The sequence below is a fragment of the Melanotaenia boesemani genome, chromosome 21 (assembly GCF_017639745.1).
Source record: "Melanotaenia boesemani isolate fMelBoe1 chromosome 21, fMelBoe1.pri, whole genome shotgun sequence".
Taxonomy (NCBI): domain Eukaryota; kingdom Metazoa; phylum Chordata; class Actinopteri; order Atheriniformes; family Melanotaeniidae; genus Melanotaenia; species Melanotaenia boesemani.
In genome coordinates, this window is record NC_055702.1 from 19691090 (window position 1) to 19713059 (window position 21970).

At 41.2% G+C, this 21970-nt stretch overlaps 1 protein-coding gene across 4 annotated transcripts in view; it reads right to left on the reverse strand.

The window, feature by feature from the left end:
* Nucleotides 1–1923: 1923 nt before the first annotated feature.
* The window catches only part of mrtfba (myocardin related transcription factor Ba), a 30937-nt gene continuing 10890 nt past the window's right edge, over nt 1924–21970 (reverse strand). For all 4 annotated transcript variants that reach the window (XM_041973793.1, XM_041973792.1, XM_041973791.1 and 1 more), the window contains exons 4-17: nt 12998–13063; nt 12767–12822; nt 12141–12216; nt 11755–11916; nt 11503–11675; nt 11279–11407; nt 10906–11153; nt 10210–10381; nt 7367–8428; nt 7048–7155; nt 6675–6824; nt 6433–6567; nt 4963–5023; nt 1924–4845 (exon numbers count right to left, since the gene is read on the reverse strand). In XM_041973793.1, coding sequence (XP_041829727.1) covers nt 4331–4845; nt 4963–5023; nt 6433–6567; nt 6675–6824; nt 7048–7155; nt 7367–8428; nt 10210–10381; nt 10906–11153; nt 11279–11407; nt 11503–11675; nt 11755–11916; nt 12141–12216; nt 12767–12822; nt 12998–13063 — 3113 coding nt within the window. In that variant the 3' untranslated portion in view covers nt 1924–4330. The remainder of the gene's footprint in view (nt 4846–4962; nt 5024–6432; nt 6568–6674; nt 6825–7047; nt 7156–7366; nt 8429–10209; nt 10382–10905; nt 11154–11278; nt 11408–11502; nt 11676–11754; nt 11917–12140; nt 12217–12766; nt 12823–12997; nt 13064–21970) is intronic.

Consider the following 21970-nt stretch of genomic DNA (forward strand, 5'->3'; position numbering starts at 1 on the left):
TCCCTGCAAAGGGATTAATAAAGTATTTTTCATTCATTTCATTCATTTCATTAACAACGGTTTTCAACAGCCACTCTTGCTAAAGGACCATTTCTAATTTTTTTAGGCAGTTTCATAATTTCTTTAAGGAAACACTGTACCTCATGCTAAGATATACCAAGGCTATTATGCTTTGTTGTCAAACTATGTTATATTTTAGCATATTTACATTGTAGATGGAATAAAAAAGAGATTTTATACTTTGTTATGTGTAGACACTGGTTCCTGTTTTATTCCTGAATGATTTATAGGGCAGGATTAATTAGCTTCACAAATACATTTATCTGGCATGATGAAATACAAGGAATGGAGTGAGAGATAAAGCAGACAATGTCAAAAGAAAAATGATGGCTTAAGACTTTTGCACAGTACTGTGGATACAAGGGTTGTTGTGGACTTTAATAATTATATTAGTTCATGTGTCAGACTTGACAAGTGATCCATAAATGATGGATTATAACCTTTATGCTGCTGAAATTACATTATTTTTTTTGTTTCCATTTCCATTATTATGAAAATAATTTTCTCTTCATCTGAAGTAAAATGAGAATACATCTCTGTATTTAAAAACAGACATGTATGTTACATAGGAGCCATTTTATACAGCAGCTCCTCCTGTTTTGCATCAGTTGTCACCATCAATGAGCAACACCTCATCAACATGGGTTGGATGGCGTTATGGAGAGATCTGAAAGTTCTGATTGGTTAATCTGCCGTGTCTCATGTTTCAAGGCTGGGAGGAAGAGACTGTACGCCAGGATGTCAGTGAATCAGACTAAAGCCGAGGTGGAAAGAACGAAAAGGATGATGGAAGGATAGATGAGGGAAGGAAGGATGGATGGTGGGAAGGAGGATAGATAAATGGATGAGGGAGGGATTATGGAGGGCAGGTCGGATTAATGTATAAGAGAGAAGGGATGAAAAGATGGATGACGGAGAGAAGAATATGAAGGTGAATAGATGAGTGAGATGTAGGATGAAAGCATGAATGAATATGGAAGGGTGAGGATGGATGGAGAGTGAAGGGACTGAAGCTTCTTACAGTACACCAAATTTTATTGACACATAAAAGCATACAGTACTTATATACATCCTTTAAAGTATTTACAAAATCAGAGCCCATGGATGTTAAACATGTATAAAAATATGCATTACATCTATATAAATATGTACACAATGTGCAAAACATATGGCATTACAAAGAACAAGAGGCATGGCATGGGGTGGTGGAGACAGACAGGAGACTCGGCTACAATGAGCAGTGGAAATCCTTCCTGTTTCATCCTCACTGTTAACTCTCGTCGCCTCACCCGCGCTCCCGTTAACATCCTTAAATTGAATTGAATATCCGAGCACTGTGCCTTGTTTGGCTCCTCTACAAAAATTATGATAAAAAATACAAAAGATGGCGTGATTTTTCACATGAAGGGAGCAGAACAAGGAGGAGGACAAGCGGGAGTCGGATAGCCGAAAACAGCGCAGGGAAGCCCGAGCCAACACTGCCACTTCCACAAACCTCTACCCAAAGAGGGTTAATCAAACCCACCCCCTCCTCGCTAAACATCTCAGATTTGAAGTGCTTTTTAACCGTATTACTTTGTCATCAAGGCTCTTACATGAATAAAATCAAGGCAGGATTTGACATACAGTACAGTACATCCAAAGGGGAGCAGCCGTTATTGCTTTTAGCTGTTCTCATCAGGCCGGGAAGCAACTCTAATGGCAAAATGCTGTCACATCTTTAACACACACACATACACAAACGCAGCGAGGTGTGTACATCTACTGCAGCCAAGAGGTTTAAGTATGTCATGATATGAAATTGAAAATGGAAACTCTGCAACCAAAAATATACACATAAAGTCCTTTTTGAAAAAAATCTCCTATATATATAAAAAAAAGAAGGGATAAATACAAGAGATACTTAACACACAACAATACACTTAAATGCCTTTTTTTGGCAACTGAATATCAAACATGCCAGCCTTAAAGCTGACTGTAAAAAAAAAAAAAAAAAACTTCTAAGATGAGGGAATCTAACACAGTTATAAACGTGGCTTCAACAGGGTGGGTGGGCTTGTGGGGGACACTGGAGGAGAAGGTGTGTGCTGTATTTGAATTGCTCTTTTGGGCGGTTAATCTCCAATTTGAGATAAAAATGAATGTGTAATTACTGACAGCAAAAGCAGCATTAGAACTGGCAGAAAAGAAAAAAAATTTGCTCTTAAAATGTTGCTAGAAATGACCCGGAAGTATCACCTGCTACAGTGAGGCCACAGTAGAAGAGAGGTGGCGCCATCTAGTGCCTGTGGACATAATTACAGGACAAAGTGGTTAAAAGGTACATGTTTCACATAAAAAAAATAATTAAAAAAACAAAAACATTTAGGAGAGCAGTCTTATTTAAAAGTGCCACACAGTTTAACTGTATCAGTCCTACAGGAATAAACTGACACACTGAATCAGTAACTAAATATGTAGGTGAGAAAGAAAACCAACAAGTGGGATAATATTAGATAAAATGATTCTCCGGTGTTGCCTCACACCTCAAAGTTGTCTGTGCGTTTCTGACTGAACAGCAAAGATAAAAAGCAGAAGCCTTCCCACATGGAAAAATTTGGAATAAATCGAGTGCAAAGCAAAGATTTTGACTTGAAAGGTGATAGCATTCGTTTTTTTTTTATTAGTTAGAAGACTTAAGGGCTAAAAAAAGAGCTTGAAACGATTAGACGCCAACACAATCATGCACACAGGACACGTACATGCTAAAGAGACAGGAATCCACGCTTGCGTCCACGGTAACATGCTTGCATCTCATGCATCCAGTCAGGAAGCGCCGCTGACGTTAGAATATTGGGCTAGTAAATCTAACTCATCAGCTGCAGGCGGGGGTTTAAACTAGCACGTTTGCAGGATAGTGAAGCAGTAAACTCTCATCCTGACATATACACACACACACACACACACACACACAGGCAAAGTGTAGGGACACTGTATGACAGTTAAGGTTCTAAAGCTCATCGAAGACATCTTTATTCCTTGATTTAACTTGCAGCACTTATTGTAGATGTGTCTGCACGTCTTAGAAACTGATATTTGTTCCCTTTCTGCTCTTTTATGTCAGTTTACTAATCAGGAGAAAAAAAAGCTGCCAACTTTTTAAGTAAAGTCTGATATCTTTAGATTTTTTTTATTTAAAAGTACATTCAACATAATCGACTTGGACAACTGCAAAATCTCCAGAAACGTGATCTTTAGGCCGATCACAGTCGTAGTGATTACTCGTATCGTCACCTTGGATATGCAGTGTTCACATTTCCTTGTTCTGAGGTGAGCGAGACACGTCATCCTGCCTCTTTTTAGTGCATAGCTCTCACATTGGTGGAGGGAGCTCCCTCCTTTAGTCGGATTTTTGCGTTTTTTAATCACTGGTCAATTACAAAAAAGAAACAAAAACAATCACATCTGATACAACCAAATCAGATTAGTCGGAAAACGAGTCACCCACAGTGTGTGGTGGACTGGACCAGTGTGTACACAGGTTTTGACCCTTTTTAACCTGTTTAAACCTCTAAGACAAACCAAGCACGGGTGTGACTGTCCAACGCTTTTCGTTTTGTCCTAAAATGCTGAAATCCTTAAATACAGCTCAGTTCAAGAAACTGTTATGTTTTAACCACCAGCTTTTGTAACCTAGTATGTCACAGTATGCTTTAGTGGAACAAAGACCCTCATCAGACCACCTCTAGAAGGACCCAGATACCCTTTAATATGTTTAGATACTTCACTCTGAACGTATAACTGACAGTTTCCACTGAAAGCCAGCCAGTAAAACCTTCAGCAAATGTAATCAGGCGATCTCAGCCATCAAAACTACTGAAGCTCTCAGTGAGAAAAAAAAGTTAAAACTCTATTAGTGTGATTTAAACTGTATTTACAAACAGTCTGTTCCCCCAGTTTTCATTTGGCTCTGACTCCTTGGCTCTAAAAATGGTCGATAAAATCAGACAGAGAAAGTCCGCTCTGTTTAAAATTCCTTCATCACCTCAGAGCGGACGTTTCCCTGGCAGGTCAGCCATCATCTCTTTTAAAACTGTGCAAACACCACTGTTTGCAGATCCACTAGAATGAGTATCTGTACAGCATCTGCTCTGATAGAAAAGTGTGAATATTACAGATGCTGGGAATGATAGGGCACCAAAATGCCAGGTTTTCTCTTTTTACCCTTCCTTCCAGCCTTTCATCACTCTCTCCAGCCTCAGCTTCTCTCCTCCATCCTTCCCAATGCAGTTCAGTCCCAATGCAGCTGCAGGTCATGCGTATCCAGGAAGTCCGTCGGGATCCCCAGTGGGGTGAGTGCCCCGGCGGAACCCGGGGGCATGGTGAGGTCCAGCCACTCCATGTTGTCCAGGGTCGGGTCAGACAGGCCCATGTTGAGCGAGGAAGGGGGCGAGGAGGAGTCACAGAAAGACAGGTCTGAGGTGTCCATGGGTGAGTAGGGCTGCTGGTCCATGAGCTGGGCCTGGAGCTCCTCCATCAGACCCTGTGTGCGGGGGTCTGACGCAGATGGCGTATCGGCCAGCGTCCCCTCCAGGAAGGCTTCCAGCTGATTGTCTGTGGCCAGGGAGGTGAGACTGAGCAGGCTGGGGTTGACAGCAGAGCTCAGTGTCGGAGGAGGGCCCACCTGGATCTGTGGAGGTGGTCTGGACAAGGCGGTGTTAATAGGGAGGGTGGTGATGTTTACTGTGACTGGAAGGGTCTTGCTTAGAGAAGCTGGAGGGTCCTGCTGGATAAACGGAGTGATTTCTAGAGGAGGGGAGAAAAACATGGAGTCAAACATTGAAATGTATGAAGGATTGACCAATGAGGGTTGCTCCTGAAGTCTCTTAACAACAAGTTGTTCATACTAATCACATCAGTTACCTCCACTCTCTATGAGGATGTCAAACAAGTCATCCATATGTTGACTCGTTGCCGTGGGAACCTGAAACGCCATAAAAGACAATTTAGTGTCACCATGCTGAAAATAAACCGATGCATTTTTAAATGCACACAGCAGCTGCGTTCTCCTCATCATTTTAGTCATCTCCAACCTCAAACCCACTGCCAACCTCGTCTGATTAGGACCCGAAGCACAAATCTAATTTTGGCAAATTTTGGCAGTATATTTTTAATGTAGCATCAAAACAGATCCAAACCACTTATCAAGCAAATCAAGCTGTGACTCATATCTGATTTCTGGCTCAGACGTTCAGTTGGCTCATTTATTTTTACTTTCTAATATTTTTTTCTGTCATCAGTACCAACGTAAACAAACAAACAAAAAAATCTTTCTGCACAGTTCGTCTAAACTGCTGAGTCTGCAAACTTGTTTTCTATGCAAATGTTGGGTCGTGCAGAAAACGCTGCAATAAAATACACTGCCCATCTAAAAAACACAAAAAAGTCATGGTATTTTGCTGGACCTTCTTTAGCTTTGATTGCAGCACACATTCGCTGTGGTAGCGTTTTGATAAACTTCTGCAATGTCAGTAGATTTATTTCCATCCAGTGTTGCATTATTACTTCTCCAAGATCTTGTAGTGAAGATGGGAGAGTCGGACCGCTGTGCTAGGCACATCCAGTACATCCCAAAGATTCTCAGAAGGGTTCAGGTCTGGACTCTGTGGTGGCCAGTCCATGTGTGAAAATGAATCCAAGACATAGTTGTTTAAGAATATGAGCAGCTACTCACTGCATCGGTTAGTGTTAAATAACGTGGGAAGCTGCAACATCATTATTCATGCAGTAATAATCCAACAGGAGGCTCTCACCTATTTACTTAGTTAAATCCAGGTGACTTTTACCTTGTAAACCTGAATGAGTGAATGATGATGAAAAGCTTCTAAATCAACTCCGCATATGTATGTAAAGAGGTACATCCATTTCAAATGTCGCTTCCATGCATGCCTTATATTGTCATGGTTGTTAACCAATACATCCACTAGAGGGCAGGGCAGAGTTCACCTGCGAGTTCTGATGGCAGGTCCAGACAATGACAAACAAGGCGTGGATGGAGGAGATAATCATTATGTTTATTCTTAAAAGGAGACATAAAAAGAGGCAGCCCAGTAGACGGTGCTGATCTGTGCTGCCACTAAAGCTTCTTTTTCTTTGTTCCTTTCACCGGTTGCACATCAGCTTTACCGCTCAGCATTGCCCCTGTGGTTTCCAGTAGTACAGGGTGGCATCCGTAAGGGCTCCAGAAAGCGGAACAAATTACGCATGTAAATGATGCATGAGATGGACAAAATTCTCCCTATCCATCTTTTGCATAGCGCATAAAGAGGCTTTTATAGACCACACGTAAGCAATAATTCTCACAATTTTCATTTCAGCTTGTGTGCATCTCACCTGTGAAGCATTGTTGATGTGCAGGTTGCGGCTCTGTTTAACGGCCTCTTCGTAGCGAGGAGGCTCCTTTGTTTTGGGAGGCTGAGCAACCAGCGAGGTGGGCTGGAGGATAAAGGCAGGCTGTGGGGAGGAAGACTGGAGGGGGGGTCAGAGAGACATTGATAAGCAAAAATAGGCAGAATTGGAAAAAAAGTGCTGTCAAGTTTAATAAAAGGAAATGATCTGAAGTGCCTCACAGGTACCTTATTGAGGGGCCCGTTAGAGATCTGGTGGTTGGGCGATACCCGTGGAGACACTCTGTTTTCTTGGGAGTTTTTTAGGAAACATTGGGGATTTAACTTGGGTCTGGTCTGATTCTTCAAACCAGTATTGTTATTGCACATAGTCAGAGTCTGTCAAGACACAAGGAAGCATCTTTCATCACAAGAGCATAACAGAGCACAAAAAATTAAATAAATAAAAAATAAAACAAATACGACAGAGAGATTGAAAAGAATAAAGTCGCCATCAAGAACCAAGACCAGAACAAAAACATAATAAATAAATAAAAAAAGAGTATCTAACACAGGCAAATAACATTTAATGAAATGTAACTGGTTATAAGGGATGACTGACTTGTAGCAGCGGCTGCTGGTTGGGTGTCATCTCCACCTTGGTGGTGTGTAGCTGAGGAACCGCAGCCTGGACCAGGCCTGGATTTGAAACTGTGGCCTGGAGAACACTCTGAAAGAAGACGCAGAGAGTTTATAAAAGTTGATGAATGTGACTAAAAGCATTAATGATAACGATACTATCGCGGTATCAAAGTATCATTATCAGATCAGTGCAGTTGGTGTTCTTGCTTTTTAATTCTCCTTCAAATCTGAGAAAAGTAAGTATAAGTTTGGACAGTAATGATTTTATAAGCGGAGATCACACATGTGGGCCGTCGTACCTGCAGGCTGACGGTGGTGCTTGGCAGCTGGATCGCAGTAGCGTTGTTGGGCAGCGAGACTGGAACGAGGATTTGCGTTCCAGCTTGGCTGGTCGCTGTCAGCAGAGTCTGAGGCTGTCTGGAGGTGGTTAACAAGGTCTGAGGCTGACCCAGCACTTGAGAGACCCCACCAGGGTGTCTGATGAAGAACTGCTGCAAGCTGTGAGCTGCAGGCTGGGGCTGGGACTGGAGTTGGGGACTTTTCTGGGACTGGGGCTGGAGTTGTGGGCTAGTGGTCACTTGAGGCTGGATCTGGGTGATAAGCCCTGTTTGGGTCTGGAGCTGAAGAGACTTTGCAGAAGAAACGGTGACATCCTCCAGTTTCACCATGGTTGGGAGAGGTGCTGTGAGGCCCTGGGAGCCTAAGATTGAGTTTGGGATGGCGGCAGTGGTGGAAGAACAGTTTGACAGGATGGTGCCCTCCATCTTTACTACATTCGAGTTGAGGACAGTAGGAACAGTGTTGATGGCAGGTACAGATGAGAGTGTGGGAGACACAGAGGTGGAGTCGGCCGTGCAGCCCCCCTGAACTCTCTTCTCCACCTCTAGCTGCATCTTCAGTTCCTCCACCAACCTCTGCTCCTGCTCCAGCTTCCTCATCAACTCTTCTATCTGCCGCTCCTTCTCATGAAGCCTTCGGTCTTTTTCTTCTGGGACTTGAAAAGACGGGACAGGTGAGGAATGTATCCCTGCAGATCCAAAGCTCCCAATTTGAATTTCAGATGGAGCTTCAGACATGCCCACATCTTGTTCTAGGTTCGAGGGATCAGCGGGTGAGACTGGTGGTGTGAAGCTCATGTTCTCTGGAGCCACCTGCTGGACTGGAAGGACTATGGCAGGCGTGGTAGTTGTGGTGATGTCCATGGGGATGGATGAGAGGGTGGTTGTGTCAGGAGCAGGAATGGTGGATGGAGTTGTGGTGTTGAGATTGTCTTGGAAAGGCTTCAGTCTTTCTATAAGATCTGTTTTTGTTCCTGACACTGGAAGACCACGAAGTTTTAGCTCCAGTTTTAGCTCGGGCACCTTGAAACACACAAACATGATCAGATTAGTGTCAAGTTTAGACTGGAACAAGAGCAATTCAGCTCATTTTTTAAGAACTGACTGTCAATTTTTGGAAAATGTACCATTTTTACATCCGGTTATTGTGCAGCTAGAGAAAAAAAGAAGCTAACAGCAGCTTTATAGTCAGAGGTGGGTAGTGATGAATTACATTTACTTGAGTCATTATTTAAAGAAAAGTACTTCAAAGAGCAGTTTTACTGCAGCACATAATTTTTTTAAAATACTTTGAACTCCAGTATTAGTTTTTAAAAGTTTTCTGTTCACACAGCGGCCACGCCCCACCACAGTGTCTGTTCTCAAACCTAATTTTAAACACACAAGTTGTTTCAGAACCTGAATAGCCAGTTCTCGATCGCTGTGTTGTTTTGTTGGCTGGCAACCAATTTAAAGTTGGTAGGAGATTTATATCAGCTCGTATTGATATTCTTACATCTCAAGAAATTCACTTAGTTCTCTGAATATATTGTTTTTCTTTTGGGGGAACTGTAGGTTATAATGGAGCTTGATGACTTTCAGGACAAAATCTCAAAGAAGTTGATTTTTTACTTCCTTGTAGTAAAGTCCTCCCACTATGGTTCTGGTTAAACTTGTGTGAACACGGGCTGGTTTGCCAGAAAGCACCAAGGTTCTGAGACTCGAGAACAGAGCTGGTGCAAGAACCAGAACCGTGTCTGTGTGAAAGCACCCTGTGTTTCCAGATGGAGTTGTGTACACATTAAAAACTCTTGGTTAAGTTATACACTACCGTTCAAAAGTTTGGGGTCACTTTGCCATGGGATTCAATAGGGAAGTGACCCCAAACTTTTGAACAGTAGTGTATGTTAAGAGTAAATTTATTAATCTGAATAACTTTAGGTTCATCTACAGGTTTTCTGAATTCAGTAAAGCAAAGAAAGCCAATGGAGAGGGACAAAGCATTTACCATTTTAAGCTAAAGATGTTACAAAATGCTGTCAGATAAAGGTTAAGTATGGATTTTATATTCATTGGATAGTACAATTCAGTGTTCTAAGCAGAGCAGATGACAGGTATGGTATAGCAGATTACTCATTACAACTTAGGGGCCGTCCCCACGATGCTGGATTGCAATAAAAACGCAAAAGTATTTTAGTAAACCACCCTTTCATCCACACGAAGCCAGGGATTAGCCTCCATGAAACCGACCATGTCTGAAGCCAAGTACCAAACTGGAGAAGTTTGAGTCCGCTACCGTCTGCGGTACTGTGCGGACAGCGAAGCCGCACAACTCGAGGATATGACATCAATGTGATGAACACGCGCCGATTCCCAATCCACCCTTCGAGTTTTTTATGCTTTATAGTCAAGCATTTTTTGAAGAAGCAGCTCAACTTCTTTATTAGCCTAAAGAAATGTTTCTCCTTTGCTTCGCAGTGAATCCTCAGCTCTATTCTCTTCTCTGCTTCCGATGTGTACTTCCTGCAACATGCAGTGAGCCTTTATCTGCGCATGCGTTGTTTTGGTCTAGCTTTGGAGTGTTACTCTTTAGCTCCATCCACAGCCTGTAGCATGTACTACAGCGGTGTCGTGGGGATGCTGAAGCCTTTCTGCTAGTTTTTGCCACCGTTTTCACACCTGAGCCGGCTTCGGTGCTGTGTGGACATAGCCTTAAAAGTGACTTGGACTTGCAAAAGAATAACTTATGAACATGTCTGACTCCACCTATCTCTGTTTGTAGCTTACAGCATGAAGGGTTTCCACAAAAAACAGCTTCCAGATACCTTCATCTCCTCCAGGTTGGCTGGCAGTACCCCAGGCTTACGGTTGGACGGTGGGTTGTTTGGCCGAGCTATAGCTGAAGGCAGGGGGGGAGGTGGAGGTGCGGTGGGAAGAGACACCACAATGGAGGTTGGCAGGGTACCGGCACTGTTGCTCTGACCTTCGGTCACGGGTCTACGGCAATACAAAGACATGAAATGGTTGTTATTTCAGGAAATGTATGCTATTATTGCATCACAGGAATAGAAAACAGAAAAAGAGGAAGAGGAGGTGGGGGAACAGGGAATGGTGAACAAAAGAGTACTGACTAGATAATTGGAACGAGACAGAAGAGTAAGGAAAGGAAAGAGAGAGAGGAAATCTGTAGTTTGAACACAACATCCATCCTGCATCCATGACCTCATTAAACAAAGCCAGTTGGCCAAAACAACTTGCCCGTCCCATCTCAATGATAGTAACTACTGCTGACAACATCCTATTAGTTATTTATATAATTACACACTATATTGAAATTGGAACATAACTAATGGCCCTCTGGGTTGTAAAAACAAAATATTTGGCTTAAATTTCAGACATTCTTGAGTGAACAGAATGACGTAGACCTAAAAAGATCCTTCATAAATCACTTTTTTTCCTGCAGTTTAAGCAGAAAATTTAGCTTTTTTTATGTGAAAGGTTTACTTTGTTTGCACACATACTTGAGTGGCGCTGGGAGTATGGTCTGGTAGTTGTAGTGCTGCTGTTGCTGGCTGAGGATCTGCAGCTGCAGGAACAGCTGCTGCTGCTGCAGCAGTCGAGCGTACGACGAGTCCATGGGTGCCTCGCTGGCTTCCTGCTTCTGGTCTGGGGGAACATACTGGTGGTACTTGAGTTTTTTTACCCTTGGCTTGGGCTCCTTGCCCTTCTTGCTGCGACTCTTCTCTGAGGGACCTTTCTGCTGGCTTTGCTGTTATAAGAGGACAAGTGGGGGGAAAAAAAAACATTCTCAATACACACTCCATCTAACAGCACTCAGAGAAGAGGACAGAAGTAGTGTTTATATCTAGAGTGGGACGGAAGGGTGGCCCTTACTTTCACCAGAGTTGGACCTGGTTTTGGGGGAGCAGCTGTAGTGGCCAGAAGGGCGGGAGGGACAGCTGGACGACTGGGAGGCTGCTCAGCACTGGAAATCGCTTTTGTGAAGTCTGTTGTTGGAAAGGCCTGTAGAGGTTTAACAGAGGAAAAAATATACTACAGTTACAGTTTGCAGACTTTGTTTTACAGAAAATCTTCAATAAAGATGTAAATTATGTGACCTGCAGTGTCGGGATGAATTGTGGTGCTGGTGCCGGGCCTGGAGAGGGCGTTTCTGGCATTTTGTTCTCCCCTGGTGAGGGAGCAGAGCTCTGAGACTCCTGGCTGGCTGGTTGCTCTGGAGACAAGGCCTCACAGCTGTCCTCATCTAAAACCTTGGCATAATTCACCTGGCCTACAAACACACAATAATAAATGTCAAAACCCTGCTTCTTCATCACTAAGGTTGAGGATCATCATCACTGTCCTCTCACCTATGATGGCCTGTTTGAGGCTGGAATCTACCGGCAAGATGTTTTTCTCCACCAGCTCCATCGGGCCTGGTCTCTGGGCGATCTTCTCATTCAGGTTGTCAGCCAGCCGGGCCCTCTTCAGTTTCATCTGAGTGGCCTGTAGTGAGGGCTCTGCTCCAGTCTCTGGAGGAGAGGTTGAGAAAAAGACTAAATGTCACATTTTCAGTGCAAATCCCAACAATCTGATGTCTAGTTTCCAGAGATGGAACCATTTCTGTGACATCAGGTGTGCTTAAACATTTGAGTGGGGATGTAACTTCTTTCAAGACAGCATCTTTATCCTGATACATTCAAGACCTACAAAAAACACAGAGTGTGCGCATTGTGAACTGGATGATTATCAGTACCTTGCAGGATGTGCATCCTGACCAGCTCTGCTCGCTCTGGGCGGCTGCGGATCTTGTGCTTGAGGAAATTTTCAGTCTGGGAGGCGGACAATCAATCAGTCAGCAGTTTTCATACAGGTCTGTAACTCAAAGTGCTAACATAATAATAAGCCAAAAAGTGTATTTGTGTCAGCCTCACGCTCTCACACACATATGATCATCCACTAGAGCTCACAGTATAAAACTGAACTGGGAGCGATGGAAAAACTAGAAATGAGGGTCAATAAAAGTAAAATGATATAAACAAATACATTAAAACAGACTAAAACTAGATAAAAACTAAATAAATGCAATAAAACGAACTAAGATAGGATTACAAAATAAACAAAATATAGCAGATAACTCAAAAATTTAACAAAGCATAAAATGCAACTAGAAATAGAAAACAAATATTAGTTAAACTAGTTTAGAAAGTCAAATTAATATAGATGAGTAACAAGAAATTCTCTAAAAAATGTTATTTGTTAAGTTTGAAAGAAGTTTTTATATATATGATATACAATTGTGAGGTGTGTTGTCCTGTTAATTTTAAGTGTGCATTTCATCCGTGTTGCAAATTTTCTCCCCCCTCTAAGAGCGATTCTTACCCTCGCTCTTTCCAAGCTGCGAATCTGTCCATGGAAAGCTGCCGGACTCTTCAGAGCTGCAACGCATAACATTTTTTGTCAGCACACAGCTCAATCCGGGATGACTTCACACAGATTAATGGTAAAGAAAACATGTTTATTATCTCAGTGTTAACCAGTCCCCTCACACCCACGCAACATTAGGTGTTCAGTGAGCAACGGGCGACTGTGTCTGGCTTTGTGGTTACTTACGTGGCATGATGCCCTGATCCACCAGCTGCTCCCGGGTTCGCCTTTGTTGGAGCCTCAACTGCAGCACTGAAAGCACAAAAGAAAAATGTCACAAATAAAAGTAAAAAAAAAAGATGGAATTATAAAGGTATAGAAGGGTTTTACAGGAGAAGAAAACAGGTACAAAAGCAGAAAGGTTGCCACCTCTCCATCTGAGCTCATTAACCAGCAGTATTTACAGAAGTTTACAGTCAGGTGTGGACGAAGTATGTGGTTGTTTTACAAATGAACCACTTTTTTCTAACAGCTGTCAAACACAGGTGTGTGTGGCTACTCTGATTCTGTTGTATCAGGTTGTTAGAAGAGAAATCAGCCACTAATAACTAAAATTCATGGCATCTGCCTACTCAGACAACTTCAGCTGTTACGTGGACCACAGTTGCTGGGGATGCAAGCCTGCATAGTTTTTCTCATCTTTGGGATGTAGAACCATCAATCAATCTTCCAAACTCACTTCTTCTAATTTCAGGCTGCAGAGGAGCTGGAGGCTATCCCAGCTTCAACTGGGTGAGACGTAAAGTGGGTTGCCAGTCCAACAAATTTATTGGAAGAAAACAAAACAAAACAAAACAAAAAACACATTTCTGATGTGTTTTTTCCAAGGTAGTCCTGTCCTGCCTGCGGGCTCAAAGGTGAGAATCATCCATCAGTGTTTTCCAGTCTCAATGTTTATGCACTGCGATTTCCCCGGGCTCCCTGAACCTTTTCACAATTTTCTGCCCTGTAGATGCTCAACAACCAAGACTGTTTGTTTGAAATTTTGTGTTTAAAATTTTTCTTTTTTTATGATCAATAATTTTCTAATTGACTTTGACAAAGTGATTAGCATTGACTCACACTTGCTTTGAAAAAGTCTTTTGCAGATGAATATTTTATACCCAATTGTGACACCCTAACCTGCCTGTGATTAGTCAGTTGGTGTAGTCTGTCATTAATTGCCTCCAACTTTTTTTGTGGGCATTTTTGCTAAAATGAGACTCAAAAACAACATAATTGGCCAGTAAACTCACAGAAAATAACTTAATACAATTTGTAATTCTATGAACAAAATAAAGGTTTGCACAAACCAACAAATGACAAGTTTTTGTTGTGTTTTAGAGAACTTCCTGAGAATGGTAAATCTTTCCCTTTAGAGAAAATAAAATGCAGACTTCCAAAGTATTAAAGTTAATTTAGTTTATTCCATCTTAAACAAAGACACAAAAACAAATTAAAATGAAACAGTCACACTATATTATATAACCACAGTTGGTTAATACACAACTTGATGGATTAAATGTCAAGTTGAAAGCAGCATTAGCCTGTTTAAGTGGAATAATCATCAAGACGATAAAACGATAAACTCACCTGCTTTTCTGAGGGTAGAGCAGCAGTCACTGTGAATCTTTATCTTAAACTACACATCCACAAAACCATGCAATGAAGTCAATAAACTATTTAATTAAGCATAGAGTATGTCCAAACTGTTCAGCACAGCTAAAGGTTATACTGAAAGAATACTGTGTCTACCCACTATTTCTTTATCCCTCCCTCACATTAAGATTATATTACAAATATGTGACTCCAAGTCCTCCCTTACACTCTTACATCCCTCTTTTACTCACACAGTTTGGACTCGGTTTTTTGCCGACTCTGCAACAATATGTTAAAGCTCAGAAAGAGGTTGAGGTCAGCGCTGGTTCCTTGTAACTTCTGAGTTTATGAGTCAGGACCAACAAAGGGCAACAACATGTGCATCATAAATACGCAAAGAGGAGCTTGTGGCAGCAGGATGTATTTATTTATTTATTTTATTTTTGTTTGCAGCATATGGGTGATAAGGAGGAGGAGGCAGTATGGTTTCTCACAATCTAAAAACTGACCGTGAGTGTAAAGACTTCCATTCAGTAGAAGGGGCGAGTGAAAAAATTACAGGAGTACACCGACTCCCATTTTCAAACAGGAAGCAGACTAACTTTTGTTTCCCTCATCTGTTTGCTGTCCATTCACATTCTGATAATGATAACGGACTTGCAAAACATCCACACACACAGAGCCTTTTGCACACTTTCCCTGGGAATGCAGCAACTGTGTGCTAACACAGAGCTGTGGTGAAACATCTACAGAAACTCACACATGACACATACACGTTGCAGCTTTGCAAGAGACGTAACTGAAATAACCCCAAGCTGCAGACCCTTATTATACTCTGTAAACAATCTAAAGAAGACTTGCAGTGGGAGAAAGTGTGTTCAAGGTGATTCAGATCGACTTACAGTTAAGTCGGCTCTTTCACTATTCTTCGGGGAAATGCTGCTGCTCAACCTGACAAACACATTTTAACCTGGGACCTTGGCAGTCTGAGGACAGCTCGATGACATGGCTGTGCTGTCCAGGTACACACACACATTGACACACACACACAGTGCTACAATCACGACAACAGAGAGGAAATAAAGGCTGGCTCTCACAGAAAGTTGCACTTTTTTTTTTTTTTTTACCTGCAGGCAGTAATAAGGTGTGTCCCAATTCAAGTGTGCAGACCCTGAATTGGGACACAGCTAAGTTACTAAATGTCATTCAGAGATGGATTTAAAATCTACTCGCAGTAGATACATGATAGGTCTTTTTAAATAAGTTTCTTTTCTTCTCTTTTTAAAAAAAAAAGATTTTTGTTTTTAAATAAAAGTCAGATAAGAAAATCCCCTGTGAAAACAAGGGAAAAGTGCTAGTCTGGCTTGGTGAGCTTCTCCTCTCATCCTCACCAACAAGCACATTACACCTTCTTTTGTTTGATGTCGACTGAAACTGGAGCCTAACAATGTCACAAAAATATACCAGACCTCCTGAGAGCATTCAACAAATGCCCAGGGTTTAAATAGCAAATGACCACCTACTGAATACCCACCGTTTCACACCTTTTCTGATAAAGGGAAAAAACACAAAAACAAGAAAAGACCTGCTCTGGAGTCATTGTTTGGTTTGTTCTGTCTGAGCTGTCGATACAAAGCAGTACAAGGTCGAGTTGTGAAAACCACATCCTGCAGCGCCCTTTTAAATATAAATTGCTTGATTTTAAGGGACCTAAAAATGCAAAAAGAAAAACGCCCCATTTCACACTTGTAAAAATATAGTTAATGTCATACAATGCTTTTCTGTCTGTCTCCTCTACACAGATGTTTACACATCAGCCGTCTCCTGCTCCTTGTTCTCCCTGCAATTCACTAGAGACTGAGCCTCATTCACCATTATCTTCTAACAAATCTTCATAAATTTGTTCATAAGTTTTAAATGAGAACTTTTTAAAAAAAAATTCTGTCAGATTTACATATGTGTTGATGAACCGTGAAATTATTTGTATCTTTCGTCTTAGATTTGTGAATACCGATCTCTCCGTAAGTTAAAAGGATGTGCCAGCTGGCCTTACTATGATTAGTTAAACACGTGAAAATGCTCATTTAAGACGTGTGAGACAAGCCGTTTGCAGACAGGCAGGAGTGAGACGGAGACCAGGAAAAATAACTAACATAAAGCCAAAAGAATAGATGAAAATACATAATAATAGTAAAGAGGTGAACTGAAACTCATTTGTCTTCATTTTTAAAGTCATGCACTTGTTTACAAAAAAAAAAATCATATGGTGAGATTAGGATAATATAAAGGCAGCTGGTCCTCCTGGTCCCATGAGTGCACCAGGATGAATATCCTCATGGTGAAGGGGCTAAAGTGGGGAAGTGGTACAATGTACACTACATTCTCTTCTCTCTTTACATACTGGACCTTCTACAGTTTATAAGGCATATCGCCTCCTGCTGTTTAAACACATGCAGCATCCTTTTAAGATGTGCTGTGCTTATGGAACCAGCAAAAGACCTAAATCCCATCTTGACTGCAACTTGTTCCTGAATGAATGAAAAATAGTTCTTTATGATAAAGAACTCAGGACGCAACAAATCGTGATGCATCGCTGAATCGAATTGAATCCAAGTAAATCATAATCGAATCGAATCGTGAGACCAGTGAAGATGCACAACCCTACAAAATACATGATGGCAATTTTATTGTAATGAAATGAACTGAACTGCAGATAACCACACAAACACCAATTTTGTTGAAACATGTTGGCACTCAAATGTTTGTAAGAGTTCTCATAGATAAGATACAAAAGTTTTTATGAATGCCACAATCTTCGTAAAAGGTTTGCAGAAATTTGTTTATAAGAACGGCTGGCGAATGATATCCACTGATGAACAAGTCAGCTGCAAAGTCGACTTGGTGAAACTGGCCGAAGTGCATCTGTTCTCTCATCATTACAGATAAAGCCATTAGAAGAGATTTTCCCTCTCTGACCCTCTTAGCACTAATTAGCAGCCTGGAGGTTGCAACGATTTAGCGAGGTACTGTCTTGAGTAAAAGTTGCAAAATCTTATTTAAACCTTGCAAATGACAACAGCATTTTTCTGTGCAACGTCATGCAAAAACTTCTTATATCTATGCTTTAAAGGGAAGTGGAATATATAACGTGACTATGTGCATGTAAGATAGGGGATGAACAGGTATACTGCATGCATGTATTGTATGGGGAAACACTGATGTTGAACTTAAATCATAATCTGCTGCAAATCAGACAAATATCCAACTGCAAATTACTCATCTGGCCCAGGATGCATCAGCAAACACCAGGCCTAGGAGCTACCAGCAGCCACCAGTCCCAGGAGACATCAGCAGCCACCAGGCCAAGGAGACATCAGCAGCCACCAGGCCCAGGAGCTACCAGCAGTCATCAGACCCAGGTGCCACCACTAGCCACTGGATCCACCAAGAGGAGCCTGGCTGAGACTACTTGACAAGCCAGGTACCATGCTAATGGCTATTAGCCATTAGGCTAGTTTTACATCAGCTTACAGCCACCTGGTCTCCTGTACCACTGGTGAGTTTGTTTTCAATATGCCACCTAAAAGAAATGTTGTCACTGATGAGAAAATGGAAGAAATAAAAAAGTCTCTTAACTTTATGTCTCAAAAACAGAAGAAAAAGAAAGGAAAAACATGTCAATAAATAAGGAAAGTACCTATAATGGTGCTGTGGTCTTTGATTGCAAAACAAAATCCAAGATGTTTCTCATCATAATGCAGCTGGTTAAATATTCAACGGATCTTGAAAAGAATAATCCTTCCCTCCAGTGCGACTTAACCACAGCGACAGGGTGGAGGTGGGGGGTTTGGAGAGGTTGGAATGAGTGGAATAATGATGGAAAATGATGTGGAAAAGGGAAATGTGTTTCATCCAGCCGTTTTTATACAGATGATTACAGAGGATTAAAACAATCATCCAAAATGACAGTCAGCTCAAATAACGGCATTCAGGTGATTATATAATAACTGAGGCAGTTGGCTCACTGAATGAAAATAAATATACATGTTTATGTAAAAGGTTGCATAATTCATTGAGGAGGCCCAAAAATATAAAAAAATAAGACTTAAAATTCTTTCTGCCTTAAATTTGGCAACAAGAGATCTCAGAACAAGTCCATCTGTTAATGAAGTCAGATGTGCTCTATTCAGTTCAACTTCATTTGTGTAGTACAGGAGTATCCAGTTTGTCCTTGATAGTCTCTCGCAAGTTTTACATATTGTCCCTGTTTCAACAAACTTGATAAACAAATGAGTGACTGACCTAAACTTGATAAGCTTTTGGATCTATTTAATTTGAATTGGGTGCGTTAGAGAAGGAAAACATCTAAAACCTGCAGGACTGCGGCTGTCGAAGACTGAACTTGACTATCCCTGGTATAGTCTAATTTGCCATTAAATCATTTCAAGGCACTTTTAAATATACATTCAAATTCAATCCAGTTCACTGTAGTCCAATTATAATCCAAATAAATAAATCCATTACATGAGTTATATTAGTCTTATTTATAATAACTGTGTTTATATGAAGCTAAGTCATAAAAATAACTGCATAACTAAGATCAGATGGATTAGCTGGGGGCCTTTCAGAATAGTTTTTGGACAACCCAGTCATAAGGAATTGCACTTGTCTGTAAATGTGTGTACTACTTCTTCTGCATCACCCCGAGACAGGATGGTCCTGATCTATGCAATATTACATAGCTAAAAGAAGGCGATCCTGGATATCTGTTTGTATCTGAGAAAAAAACAGACTCGCATATAAAACATCTAAAACAACTCCAGGATTCCTCGCAGTCGTATTGGAAGCAAAGGTAAACCAGAGTAATCCCGACAGACAGACAAGAATCCCGACAGTCAGAACACCGGCAAAAATGGCGAAAAAAAAAAAGAAAAAGAAAAAAAGATGAACAAGAAGCGGTGATAAAACGTTGTTGGTGGACCGTCCAGAAAGAGGAGCGGACGGTTATTAAGAAGTAAACATCTGCTGTGGATCATTTATGTGTTACAGTATAATGATCTAACAAATGAGAGAAGAATAGAAACTCATTCATCCCTCCATATTCTGATGAGTCAGTGTAACACCTGGTGGAGATGCAAAGCCACACTTAATAATGATGATGTGTAATTCCCTGGAGGGAAACTCTCTCCTTGCTTGATTTGCTGTGGGCAGGTCAGCCCTGTTCCATATCAACTGTCCAACATATAAAAAAAAAATGCTAAAATAATCTAGTTGTACTCTTGTAAATAGTGATTCACAGTCTTTGTCAAATCTCATTCTGAGACTAGGTTGAGACTTAAAACTCTAAACATTTGTCTTTAGATGTGAGCTTGTGGTTTTCTAAAGTATTTTGCAAATCTTTTAAAAGTCTTCTGGGGTAAGCCCAGCTTAACTGATTGGTTTGATCGGCATCACTGATATGTACAGCAGAGTATCATGATGGAAGCATGTGCAATGTGAAAAGTATCGGGCCAAGTACAGAACCCTGAGGAATTCCACAACCTCCTCTGGTGTGTGACGACTTTTTTTTTTGTAAGATTGTGCCACACATATTATCTATCAGTATAATATGGTTCCTTCAATCCCAATAACATGCTCTAGTCTCTATAACAGAATGTGGTGATCAATGGTGTCAATGCATCCAACGTGACCAGTGCAGACAAGAGTCCATTATCTGAGGCCATGAGGAGATTAGGGCTGCAACGATTAGTCGACAATTGTCGACAATGAAAATAGTCGACAACTAACTTACCCGTCGACTATTGTCGGCAAAAAAAAAAAAACAAACCTACAGAGTGAGACATCATCTTCTTCCCAATCTCGGATGAGAGTTGCACAAAGCACATGAGCAAAGAAAAAAAAAACACTACATAGTGAGACATCGTCCTTTTTTTCTTATCTTTGCTGAGAGAAAATATGGCGGCCGAACGGAGAATAGAACGGCGGCAGAGGTCTTCAAAAGTCTGAAATAACTTCACGTTAAACTTACAAAATAAATTAAATACGTCAGATTTGTAAAGGGGACTTTGCGTACCACGGAAGTACATCTGCAATGTTCAATATAAGATCCATTTAATAATCACGAGACAAAATCCGATTGGTCGACTAGTTATTTTAATAGTCGGTGACTAATCGACCATCAGAATAGTCATTAGTTGCAGCCCTAGAGGAGATCGCTGGTAACTTTCACCGGTGCTGTCTCTGAATCCTGATTGAAACTCATTAAACTCATTATTTTTGCACAAATGGACAAATAGTTAAGTTTTTTAAATAAAGGTTTGATTACAGCAATCTTTTAAGTCTGTGAGTGGAGATATATTTATTTGATCTCATCCAGAAATATTAATTCGAGTTCTACAGTCTCATCTAAAGCTGCTGTAGATGAGAGACCATCATTGGTGGTAATGGATTTATTTTTTATTTGTAAATGTTAAACTGTAGTAAATTCAAATTTACAAAAAGAAAACACTACAGCTGAGATGATCAGCAAACAGTGACATGTAAATTCAACAAAATATTTTATCTTAGATATTTGATCCCACTGACAGCAGCACTCTAGCTGAACCAGACTGAGCTGTGGTGACAGCCGACAGATTAACACCCGCATGGCTAAAACCAACATGAGTGCGGGGACTTTGCGGTTGACAGAGAGCTGCGATTGGCTTGGATGGTGGAAAGTATGAGGTGTGACTTCTCACCGGAGGGAACATGACAAAAGCTGAGGTGATGAGTGGGTGCTACTACTGTTGACATTACATTGAAACTTTCCACCACCGGGATGTTTTATTGTTGCGCTCTCCTGCAGGCAGAAACAGCCACAACGTACAACTGCACTAAAACCCAACACCAAACCTTAAAAAAGCCACATCCAGTCTGGAAGGAGTCTGACTTGAACACCCTGCAATTGTTGACTGTATCTGGCTATTCAGATTTTGTCAAGCATGGGAATCAATACCACAGCCACTGGACTGAGCGACTTCACTGATCTCCCTTCGCCATCTAAGCCATGATTATGAGCTGGCAAATGCAGCGGTGAATCCGACTCGCTCCTAAAGCCTGGTAATAACAGACTCATCCATCAGTGTCAGAGTGGGTTGGTTCCACATAGCAGCGTGAGATTGAAGAAAAGCTAACGTGCAGCTTGACTAATATGATGAGGATAAATACCATGTGAACTGCAAAAGAAATTAACAGAAATCAACGTGCCAGGTAGAGATTGAGTATAAATGCTAATGAATGTGTGCACCATGGATGCATGCGAGGTGTTGAAAAGCTGCTGTACATAATGGAGTGTCAAAAAATAGAATTACTGGTTTGTGCTTACTCATTAGTGGATTATAAGTGACAGTGATCAACCATGTGGTTAAGAGGCAAAAAATTCTCCCCATGTTTAAAAAAAAAACATGTAAATGTGGCCCTCTTACAAAAGACCCGGGTCACAGACTGAAGATCTGAAATTAAAGCGTGACTGGGTTGGGCTGGGTTCTTTTAATTAAAGAAGCCAGGGGGCAGAAATACTTAAGAGTCACCAACCTGTGAGAA